Here is a 12464-nt window from a genome sequence, read left to right on the forward strand (position 1 = left end):
TATATGTTTAAAACATGTTTTAAAAGAGACATGTTTTTAAATACAATTTATTTTAAAGAGCCTATAGAACTTTAATCATGCTGAAAATTGGATAAGAAACAATTGGAGAAGTCAGATGACTCAGGTTTGTTCACAAAGTGTGGCCGGAAAGTTGCAGATTGTGGAATTTCCTCTGACCTAATACAAGAATGAGCGTGCACATGTTCTCCTCTGGTGTGATAGTATAAAGGCCACGGGAGCTCTTCATCCAGCACAAGTCCCTGAGGACAACAGAGCTTACAAGGGTCTAGGACAAGAGCCAATAAGAAACCTCGTGTGAACATGACCTCCAAGCTGGCTGTCGCTCTCCTGGCAGTTTTCCTGCTTTCGGCAGCTGTGAGCGAAGGTGAGCACATCTTTGTGATCCAGAGTTTTCCTGGCTCTAAAAGTGATCCTTAGACAGTAAGATTATCCTAATGCTTTGATGAAAAAACAAAACCTTTTATTCAGGAAAAGAAGATAATCTTTGTAGTCATTTAATGTAAATTAATTAAATTGAAGTTTTAAATTTTTTAGGCTGTAGTTATATAACAATTAGAAAAGTATAATGCTTGATTAATATAGACATTCTGTTCTTATTATTTATACTCTGTAGTATGCATATAAATAATATAAATCTATAATTTAGAATGTATCTTATTGGGAGGCACAGTTACCCATAATATCTATTAGTATTGAGCAAGATAACTTAGTAATTTTGCTTCATGTACCATTTTATTGACAAGCTTCAGACAACTATTAATTTTTGTTTGATTGATGGTATATGGTTTTTCATTTTTTATTTTCTTTAAGCATTAAGGATTTTGTTAAGATATAAGACATCTCTGTGCAACTCACATATATATTTCTATTAATTCTTTCCGAAGGCCATTTTCCTATTGGTAAATCTTAGTTTGCATTCTATAAGTAGCACTGTGATATCATAGATGATTATGCATTATCAAGTAGGAAGAAAGTATCATAAGGATGTCAACATTGCAAGAAGACTCCAAGTATATCTGTAGAAAGTTATCAATTTGTCTGTTTTTAAAACAAAGAAAAACTAAGGTCAGAGGCAAAGAGAATATCCAGATTCAACTTCAGGAATGAGTTTGCTAAAGATGGGATGTTTATTAAACACACACATTGAGATGAAAGAAGGAGTAGCTATCAAAGCAGTGCCTGCTGATGAAGTCAATCTTCAATTGTTTTTATTTTTTTTCACAGCTGCAGTTGTGCCGAGATTAGGTACGGAACTTCGATGCCAGTGCATCAAAACACACCCTACACGTTTCCCCCCCAAGCTTATCAAAGAACTGAGAGTAATTGAGAGTGGACCACACTGTGAAAATTCAGAAATCATGTAAGTACTTTAAAAAGTGATTAGATATTTACTTTAGCAAACAAAGAGCTGAGGAAGGTGGAAGTATCCAACAAAGTTCTAGGTACTGGGAATATAGTAATGAGGTAAACAAAAGAAAAAAATTTTTGTCTGCATGGCATTTAAATATGGTAACTCCCATGACTCATAGCTCTAAATTGCTTTGGACTTAGATTTTATGCCCATACTTAAGGGACAATGACTGGAATAGCAAAAGAATGTCTGAAACCACTAAATATTGATTTTAATCTTCTCTCTCTCATTTCAGTGTAAAGCTCGTCATTGGAAAAGAGGTCTGCCTCGACCCCAAGGATAAGTGGGTGCAAAACGTTGTGCAGATATTTTTGAAGAGGTAAGTTGTTTATTTAAAAAAAAAAAGAGAGAGAGAGAGATTCTTCATTTATCCTGAGATATACACTCCAAAAGTGAGCTTATAAATTTCCTGCTGCTGCTAAAAATCTTTTTTATGTAGCTGCCTCTTTAATTAAAAATAAATAGCAGCAATAGTGAGTTTATGGTACTCATGGTGCAGAAGACCACATGTCTCAGTTTGTCCAGGGAAGTCCGGGTTTATGCCTGTTCCCTGTGTCATTATTATGGTTCCCTTCCATTCTCAGAAGTGTCCTGCTTTGGATGATAACTTATCCGGTCTCACTATTTAGAGTTGAAAGTATAGAACATTTCTAACACATAACTATCTAAGACTATATTCATTTCTGTATTAAATATAAGAACCATACTTTACTCTTTATTTGAACACTGTTAATTCTTAAATTTTATTTTGTTTATTTTCAGAGCTGAGAAGAAAGATCCATGAAAAAAAAAAAAAGCATTCTTCATGGTTTCCAAGAATTCCTCAGGAAAGATGCCAATGAAACTTGAAACAAATCTACTTCAGTGCTTCCTGGCCATGGGTCAGGTATAGAGTTGCCAGATAAAATACAGGATGCCCCGTTAGATTTGAATATGAAGTAAAACAATGAATAGTTTTTTTTTCAATGTCCCTGCAATATCTAGGACACACTTATCTTAAAAAAAAACACAAAACTCATTGTTTGCTATATATTCAAATTTAGCTGCAAATACTATATTCTATTTTTTTGTTTAAATATTGCAATTCTAGTCCTCTAGCCAAGATCCATGAGTCCCTTTTAGCAGTGCCTTGGTTTCTTTTTATTCCTAAACTGGAGAAAAAGTATCAGCCAACATTTTACCTCACAGAGATGTGAGTGCATGTGGAAGCAATTGCTTTTTTATTTTTTATGGTCTCGGAAATTATTTTCAAGTGTAACTTATTTGCCTATTTATTATTTATATATTTATTTAAGCATCAAATATAGTAATATTTGTGCATGAATTTGGAAAATGGGGAATAAGTATTGTGATAGAGTAGTATAATAATGGGTGTGTTTATATTTATTTTAGATATTAAAATATATATTAGAGAACTATCTTGATGGAAGATGTTTTATTTTGGTCAAAGTTGCTAGATTTAGCAAAATTAAAAACAGACAGAATATCCAGTTAATTTTTACTTCAGACAGACAACAAATGTTTTTTTTTTTTTTTTTAGTGTAAGTACATCATCATTACATGGAATGGTAGTTGGACTAGCAATCCTATTTGTGATACATAGCTCATTGTTTTGTCACTGTCGGCCTTGTTACACTGTCCTGAGTTGAAGCACCTGAGTCCTGAGTTATGACTCTCTCAAAACAGCAAAAGTTCATCAGGCAATATTAGCAAAGTCATTTCTTACTCGGTAAAACTTACTGATTATATACAAATAGATTATCATCATTTTATTTAAATAATTGTGTTTCTTTAACACTTTATTTTTGACCTTAAGATACTTTTATGTTTGAAAAAAATTTTTGTTTCTTCTACTGTTTTGATAGTATGGAAATATAAATGCAACTCCAAAACATTTATAATAAAATTTATTGTCAAAGTCATCAACTGTTTGTGTTTCTTTAGTCCTTTAACTTATATGCATGTATGCATGAACAATGAACATGGACAACAAAGCTGGGGACAGGATGGGGAGGGAGGGGGAGGAGAGAATCAGTGGGGGGAACAGAGAAACGTCTGTAACAAAAATAAATAAATAAATAAACAAACAAACAAATAAATAAATAAATAGTGTATTTATTTGGTTGTATTAAAAATATATGATTTAGAAAACATAAGTGCTTTCCCTTAACGTTTTGTATATTATGGTAGAAATGACAAACCTTTATTTGTAGAAAAACAGAACTTTTCAGAGATGGCTACAGTAGTCTCTTCCATAGAATAATGGAAATTTTCTCACCTTCCCAATGTATCCATTTGGCTAATAAAGCTGACTTTAGATTTCAATAAAGCAGCCCAGGTGTCAGTGAAAGGGGTGCTTCTCAGCTAATTAAGGAGTAAAACTGTCACATATGAGGCAAAAAAAAAGCTCAAAAAATGAATAAAGACCAAGCATATTTGAAAAAAAGTCAAACAAATCTCTTAAAAGTAAAAATGCAATAATTTAACTAGAAAACTCAGTGGATGAGTTTTATAACACATTAGACTCAGCTATAAAAAAAACTGGAGATATAGGAAATAAACCCAAATAACTTTATCTGTAATTTGGATAAAGAGGTTAGTACATTGAAGGAAGAAATGAAAGACATGGAGAATACAGGGATAAGGTCTTCTCGGTGTTGAATTGGATTTTTACAAGCAGAATAGAAGGTTAGAGACAACATTTAAACTGACAATGGCTGAAAGCTTTAGAGAGATGATAAAAATAAAACTTATAGTTTCAAGAAATTCTTTTTAACAATGCTTAAATTTACATTACTAGTCAAAAAAACAAGGATCTTATAACTTTGACCATATGTACTCACCTCCTAGATCATATACTATTGCTGTTGGGCATTTTAAATCTACTCTTTTTTTAAGGCTCACAATGGGGAGTGAGGAGGAGGGTCCTCTCTCACTTTCTCACTAGACAGTTCACATGGCAACCTCCTTCTCCTGTCATTCAGCTCCTTACAATCACTGTGTACCTGCCGCTGCCATTCTCTCTCAGGGTCAACATTAGCTGTGGTGTGGAACAAAGCCCCATTCCCTTTCCTAGTTTCCAGTACACAGTAACACAATATGTGCATCATAATAGAATTAGCAAAAAATCTTGGAAATTCAACCCTAATATTTGCTATTCTTGGAAAAATTGTTCCCACTAGCAGTGATTTCTCCCTGCCTATGTTCTTCTCAAGCCATGTTGTGGGGCTTCTTCTTCTTCCTCAGAATACTGCCTAAATTTCATTTCCATATTCTCCATTTTAATTTCAAGTTTCCTTGTTTACCCATCCCCCACAGTCTCAATGTGTGGATCTCATACATAGTGAATAAAACCAATACCAAGTAAATTTAATGAATTGTTAGTAGGAGAGAAACAGGTTCTTCAGTGAGATATCAAGGTGTGATCTAACCTAACTAGCCTAGATGTCCCTGAGAAAACCTCAGCTAGAGTGTGAAGGATGAGCAGGACTTAGCCACACAAAGGGAAGAAGAATGTGTGGGAAAGAGTGGTCTAGACGGCAGTGAAGCAATCTCTAAGCAAGAGGATGACATGATTTGAGAAGTGAAAAAGTTGAGTGTAGCTGGAGTTTGGCTTTGAAACTGAACAAGTACCAACAGATAAAGTTATGCTAAATGGACTATGGCATACTCTAAAGGGCTCACACTGGAAATTGAAAACTTTTAGTGGATTTGTGTTACCCCCATTTAAATAGCAAATATTATAAGCCATTCTTCTTCCTGGATCTCCTTACAGAAGAAAGTGAAAAGCCATAAAACCAACACAAAGTATGATCTTGGGGACTTTTTCATGATATTTGAAGATTCAATTATCAAAGAGCTCTCAACTTTATACAAAACCTCTTAATGAGTTAAGTACAATTTATCATGATCAGTGCCCAACCCTGGAAGCAAAGTGAAGACACTTGCACAAACTTGGTGAATCTTAATAATGAATTTTTTTAATATCTACTTTTTAATTTTATCTTTATCACTTTTAAAATATGCCAAATGATTTTTTTTCACTCATCTATATTGTCACTGTCTATAAGACAGCAAAATATTCCATCAAAAAGGCAATGAAGTGGATCAAATTGGAATGAAGCATTCTGTACATAAGCCAAAGTGGAAAAATGAAGAGTAAAAGAATGTGAGAGCAGGAGTGAGACACAAGGAAAGACCAGTCACTTTGCTGAACTGAATATTTTTACTTCATTTTACTTCAGTGATATTAGGAAAAGTAGTTAGTACACAGGCACAGGTTTTATTTATAGAGACAGAGATTTAGACACAAACTTTTCCATGCAAACTATTACCTTATACCTTTAATCCATTTGTGTGGATTACAAATTATAAATCTAATTTTACCAAGTAGTAACATAAATGTAAAGATACACACACGTGCACACACACGTGGTAAGAAGAGATAATAAAAAAAAGTTCACCTTGAAATTGCATCAATTATAAGATTCTATAATACATGTATTTCATATACACCATACAGAATTAGGTTATTTTCATAATTGCCTTTTTTTTTTTTTTTTTTTTACTAGCAATGCATCAAGGAATAGATTCATAAGTTGAAGTCACCTAAGAAAAAATTTTATTCTCAAGATTTTGTTAAATAAGATAATTATTTATTATTATTAGCATTATTATTATTTTTAATCCTCACCTGAGGATATTTTTCCATTGATTTTTAGATAGAGAGAGAGAGGGAGAACAGGAGAGAGAAAAAGAAAGAGAGAAAAAGAGAGAAACATTGATCTGAGAGAGACATTGATTGGTTGCCTGATTGCCTCCCACACAATGTCCACTGGCTGGGGATGAACCTATAACTGAGGTATATGCCCTTGACTGGTAATCAAACTCGCTACTCTTTGGCCCGTGGGCCAGTGCTAGATAATTTTTTTTTTTACCAGAATACATATGTTTTGCTATCCAGGCTATGTTTGAAAAGGTCAGAAGAAGGATGAAAAACTAATTTGCTTTTTGCTTATAGTAGTGATATAGCAAGTAAGGATTGCTTAAGACTGTATTAACCCTGCAACAACAACAAAAAATGCTTAAGAAATCAGTAATTTCTTCATTACTCACTTAAAAGGACAGCAAGACCGCAATTGCTTCACGTTTAATAAACATCAGCTAAATTTGCAGAGAACACAAACAACAAATATGGAACTAAAAAATGTAATAGTATTTCTAGAAACACATAGTCTCCCAAAACTAGATCAGGAAGAGATAGAAAACTTGAACAGACCAATAACAACAGAAGAAATTGAAGATGTAATAAAGACTCTTGCAGCAAACAAAAGCCCAGGCCCGGATGGCTTCACGGGGGAGTTTTACCGAACATTCAAAGAAGAACTAACACCCATTCTCCTCAAACTATTTCAAAAAATTCAAGAAGAAGAAAGACTTCCAAACTCCTTTTATGAAGCCAGCATAATTCTAATTCCAAAACCAGAAAAAGACACAACAAAGAAAGAAAACTACAGGCCAATATCCCTGATGAACATAGTTGCCAAAATCCTAAACAAAATACTAGCAAATCGGATCCAGCAATACACCAAAAAAATTACCCACCATGACCAAGTAGGATTCATCCCAGGGATGCAAGGCTGGTACAATATTCGCAAATCCATAAATGTGATACACCACATAAAAATGTAATAGTAAATACCAGGCCAATTCCTTCTCATAAGATTTACAGATAGGGCAATCAGTAATTCATCAAAAGATTTCTTAAGCATCAAAGAGCCCAACTCTTAATGAGTCGAGGGGAAAAAAGTCCTTTCCATGGTCTTTGTACTCCCATAGATGAAAATCAAGTTGGATAAATATTATCTCTCTCTCTCTCATCATCTATCTCTCTATCATCCTTCTCTATCTATCTATCTATCTATCTATCTGTCTGTCTGTCTGTCTGTCTGTCTGTCTGTCTGTCTATCTATCTATCAACATCATCTATATATAAATAGACTTAAAAAGTATAGCCAATTGAAAATAAGATAGGGAACATTCACAGATATTTTCAGCCTAAGTTTGCTTTAGACATATTTAGAGGAATGTTCTAAAGCATTGTAAAAGATCGTGGTGCTAGAGCTTAAGATAAACTTTTAATATATCTATCAATTCTATTTCATAGGGCATGATCTAGCTTATGTTTTGTTAGTTATAGACGATTCTTTCCGCTGCCTGCATCCTAAATTAATCTTCTGCCATTCATCCCATGCTACTTAAAATACCTTCACAGTTATATTGTTAGTGTTCCCCAAAATAAAAAATTATGGGAAAGTATTCTATATGTAGATACCTCTTCTTAGATTTTCTTTTCCAGTATGCTTGCAAAAGTGTTCAACATGTCCCTTATAGGAATCACATATAGAGACATGTTTTATTAAAGGACAGATGGTTTCTGCAGGTCTCCAGCAGCCTCATCATGACGTATGTGTTAGCCCTTCACCAACTTTCCACACTTGTTTTATTGTTCTCTAATCCACTCCAGACATGTTTTATAAACACACCATTCTCAAATTTTCTTAAGTGAAATTTTGTTGTTATTAATTTCATTTACAAGTATAAATATGGATACTAAAAAAAATTTCATATTTACAAGAGTTTTCTATAAAGCGTGAATGAAGCCTCTGTACTAACGTAGAAAGAACTGACTTCCACTTATAAGTCCCTTTTCTAGCACTAAGTGTTTTCCTGAAGGAATCATTTCACTCTCCCAGTTAACAATAATTCTGTTTCATTTTATTATTTCAAAATGGAGATAAGGGTTAATGAAAAATCTTAGAATTTAAATTACACCCTCCACATGTAATGTTACATATATTTTATAAGAGCTGTGTTTTTAAAATCTATATCTTCTCCAATTATTTAAAATTTTGATGAGATTTTTACAGTGAACAAAGATATATAGATTCTGATTTTAAAATATGGTATGCTTGCCCAGCCGGTGTGGCTCAGTGCATGAGTGTCAACCCGTGCACCAAGAGGTCGCCAGTTCAATTCACGGTCAGGGCACGTGCCCAGGTTGTAGGGCAGATACCCAGTGGAGGGCATGCAGGAGGCAGCCAATTGATGTTCTCTATCATCAATGTTTCTCTCTCTCTCTCTCTCTCCCTTCCTCTCTCTCTAAAATTAATAAAGAAAAAAATATGGTATGTTCTGTGTGGAATTTATTGGGAATAGAATAAATGCCATTTTTATACTCACTTTACATATAATACAGTACATTAACTTTTACAGATTTAACTTTTGAAATTGTGACTCTTGAAAAAAGCTGTTGCATGAAGGGGTATGGGTTGATTTCTGATACTTCTACATATAGAACTGAACAATTTAATTAAATAATTATGTAAATGTTTGACTGATGGTGGGAGCCAAGTTCATCACTGTTACAGTAGTAGTTTTTAGATAAGCAAGAAGAGGAGACTAAAATGATTCATGTAGTAATGAATTAGAGTTGGAGGTATTAGTTTAAATTTATGTTTAGTTTAATATAGATACAGATGGATATATATAGAAATACTTATAGACATGTATAAGTGAGTTAGCAAACACATCTATATTTTCTTCCTCTGTCAGCTGAGAGGACCTAAAAGTAATGACTCTCTGGTAGCAACAAGCATACCTACCACCTAGTTCTTGGTTTCTAAAACCATTTTCTAATAAAATGAGCCAGGGTTTCTTGGAGAAATGTCTGATCCAAGGACTGGGACAGGAAGTATATAGGAAGAGTCTTGAGCATTGTCCAGTGTCAGAAAATAAGAAGGGCCTCCCTCTGAATAAACTAAAGGGTATATGTCAATATGAAACAGAAGCAAACTAAAAAATGGAACAATAGCCCAAAATGGAAAAACTTGAGAACAAAATAAATAAAGTAGTATATTATAACCCCAAATATAAAGCATATATTTATGAGTCCATACTGATATAAATACATGTTGGAGTAAATAAATAAATGGAGAAGACTAAACAAATCTCCCATGCAGCAGAATTCCAAATGATTTATGTAGGTACTCCTTCCTCAAGGAGGTGGGGCATAACTGTGCACTTGTGAAGTGTGGACTTCCCACACGGTTTTCTTTCCAAAATATACAGTATGAACTGGGAAAGAGGAAGAGTAACTTTACAGTAAAAAAAAACCTGAAAAACACTAAGTTAACCAAGGTCATCATTGACACTGATAAATCATATTGTTAGAATGTAATGAAAATGACACTTTCCCTTTGTGGTCTTCCTCCTCAAAATCCATGATCTCAGTCTAATCAGGAGAAAAGCATCAGATAAATTCTAGTAGAGAGTCATTCTCCAAAAAACATGACAAGTGCTCCTCAAAAATGTCAAAGTTACTTTAAACAAAGAAATTCTGAGAAACTATTACACCTAAGAGGAGCCAAAGGAAACATGTTAACTAAATGGAATAAATTCTGGATTGATCATAGAAAAGAAAAAGAGGACATTAGGTAAAATCTGAAAATCTGAATAAAGTATTGAGTTTGGTTAATATTAATTGTCATAGTCAGTCTGAGTTGCTAGAAGAATCAAGTTTAAAAAAAAAAAAAGTCCCATAGACTGTGTGGCCTATAAACAACAGACATTTGTTTCTTATGAAAGCAGAGAGACTGAGCAAGCCCTCACGTCTCTTCTTATGAGAGCACTCAACCCATTCAAGGAGGCTTCACTCTCATGAACTAATTTCCTTCCAATGGCCTCATTTCTTAATACCTCTACATTGGAGGTTAGAATTTCAACCTATGAATTTGGACTGTGTGTGTGAGACATAAGCATTCAGTCCATAAAAATGATGTATCAATATTAATGCATTAATTGTAATAAATATACCCTACTAAAGTAAGATGTGAATAATAGTGGAAACTAGATGTGGGATATATGGAAACTCTGTAATATCTTCTCAATTTTTCTGTAAATCTAAAGCTGTTCTTTAAAAAGATGTCTATTTGGGGGAAAAAAAATGGTGGTGAAGCTACACAAACCATCTCCCAGGAGCAAACTGGAATTACAAATAAAATAAAGACAAATCATCAGTAAGGGGCAACCGAAAGGCAGCTTGGAGGATCACAAAACCAGGGACATTGACTCAATCCAAGTAGGCTTGCGAGGATGAAAGAGGAGGCCAGGAGCCCTCGGTCCATAGCGACCTGGGCTGGGACCTGCAGCAGCCCTGGCTGGGACCTGCTGCGACCTCGGCTGGGACCAGCGGCCTCGGCTAAAAGCTGCACCCTCAGCTGGGACCGGTGGCCTCGGCTGGGTGCTATGTCCTCGGCTGGGAGTTGCTGCAGGCTTGGCCGCCCTTAGCTAGAAGCGGCGCCCTCTGGTTAAAGTCCCAGGCGGCTCCATGACACAGAGCCCAAACAGAGGCTAAATTGGCAGCAGCCACTCACCTTTGGCTCCGGCAGAGGCGGGGCAGACTGGACTAGAACTGTGTGGGGACTCTCAAGATTTGGAGGGTGCTCAGAGCTTTAGCACCCTCCAAGTGCAGCCACGCAGGACTATGGTCATCTTACTCCTTCCCAGGGCCCGGGGGAGAGGCGGTGGCACCTCCCTCGAAGATTCAACCCCACCCAGTGGCCATTGAAATGCTAATTGAGGCCCATGAACAACCAGCATCTGACCCACCCTCAGGAAATACTCTTACACTGAGACCTGAGGGAGTTGTTCATTCAACTCAGAAACCAAGGTTCTTCAGGTGATGCCTACTGATAGCCTCCAGGCAAAAAAGCTAGAGGATAACAATTATTCCCTGGGCTAGCAACTCTAACCAGGAAAATTAATACTTGACAATGGTGTTTAAAGTGGCTCCTCCCTGCCTCATCCAAACCCAGGAGTGGGAGCCACAACCAGCAGAACACCAACACCCACAAGGAAAATTTGGCAGGCTCCAAAGCCCACTGTGATAGCCAAAATGGTGAAACACAGAAACAAAAGCTAAATGAAAGAACAAGAGACCTCTACCGAAGATAAGATAAATGAGGTGAAGTTAAACAAGTTAACAGAACTAGAATTCAGAGCCATGATCTTGAGGAAGCTCAACAGCATGTGTAAGGACATGAGCACCATGAGTAAAGACATAGAAATGTTGAATATCAACCAGTTGGAATTTAAAAACCACCAAGAAGAAATGAAGAATGACATATCAGACATAAAAAACACATTGGAAAGTCTAAATACAGAGTAGAGGAAGCTGAGGACCGGATCAGTGAATTAGAAGATAGGGTAGAAAAACAACCAATCAGAAACCAAAAGAAAAAAAATAATTAAAAAGCAGGAAAACAGCTTAAGAGAACTGTGGGACAACTGGAAACGTAATAATATTCGCATCATAGGAGTCCCCGAAGAAGAAGAAAATGAGCAAGGGTTAGAGAATATATTTGAAGAAATAGTGACAGAAAACTTCTCTAATTTGGTGAAGGAAGGAGGCATTCAAGTTCAAGAAGCACAGAGAGCCCCAAGTAAGAAGAATCCAAACAGGTCCACACCAAGACACATAGTAATCAAAGTGCCAAAAATTAAAGACAAAGAGAGAATCCTAAAAGCAGCAAGAGAGAAGCAACAGGTTACCTACAAAGAAAACCCCATAAGGCTCTCACCTGATTTCTCAACAGAAACATTACAGGCCAGAAGGGAATGGCATGAGATAATCAAGGTTATGAAAAACAAGGATCTGGATCCAAGACTACTCTACCCAACAAGGCTATCATTCAAAATAGAAGGTCAAATACAGAACTTCTCAGACAAAAAAAAAAAAAAAAAAGGCTAAGGGAATACATTAGCACCAAACCAGCACTGCAAGAAATAGTAAAAGGGCTGCTGTAATTAGCAGGAGAAATAGGAAGAAAAATAGAACCACACTAAACAAAAATGGCAATAAATAAGTACATATCAATAATCACGTTAAATGTAAATGGATCAAATATTCCCATGAAAAGACAGAGAGTAGGTGATTGTATAAGAAAGAATGAGTCATCGATATGTTGTTTAC

General features: G+C 35.4%; 1 protein-coding gene across 1 annotated transcript; it reads left to right on the forward strand.

The window, feature by feature from the left end:
* The first annotated feature begins 237 nt into the window (after positions 1-237).
* Positions 238-2283, forward strand: CXCL8 (C-X-C motif chemokine ligand 8). The gene is made up of 4 exons (XM_036281572.1): positions 238-385; positions 1246-1381; positions 1668-1751; positions 2195-2283. Exons 1-4 carry the CDS (start codon positions 322-324, stop codon positions 2214-2216), a joined length of 306 nt encoding a protein of 101 aa, XP_036137465.1. The 5' UTR covers positions 238-321; the 3' UTR covers positions 2217-2283.
* The last annotated feature ends 10181 nt before the right edge of the window (positions 2284-12464 follow it).

The sequence above is a fragment of the Molossus molossus genome, unplaced genomic scaffold, assembly GCF_014108415.1.
Source record: "Molossus molossus isolate mMolMol1 unplaced genomic scaffold, mMolMol1.p scaffold_m16_p_1, whole genome shotgun sequence".
In the NCBI taxonomy this organism is placed as follows: domain Eukaryota; kingdom Metazoa; phylum Chordata; class Mammalia; order Chiroptera; family Molossidae; genus Molossus; species Molossus molossus.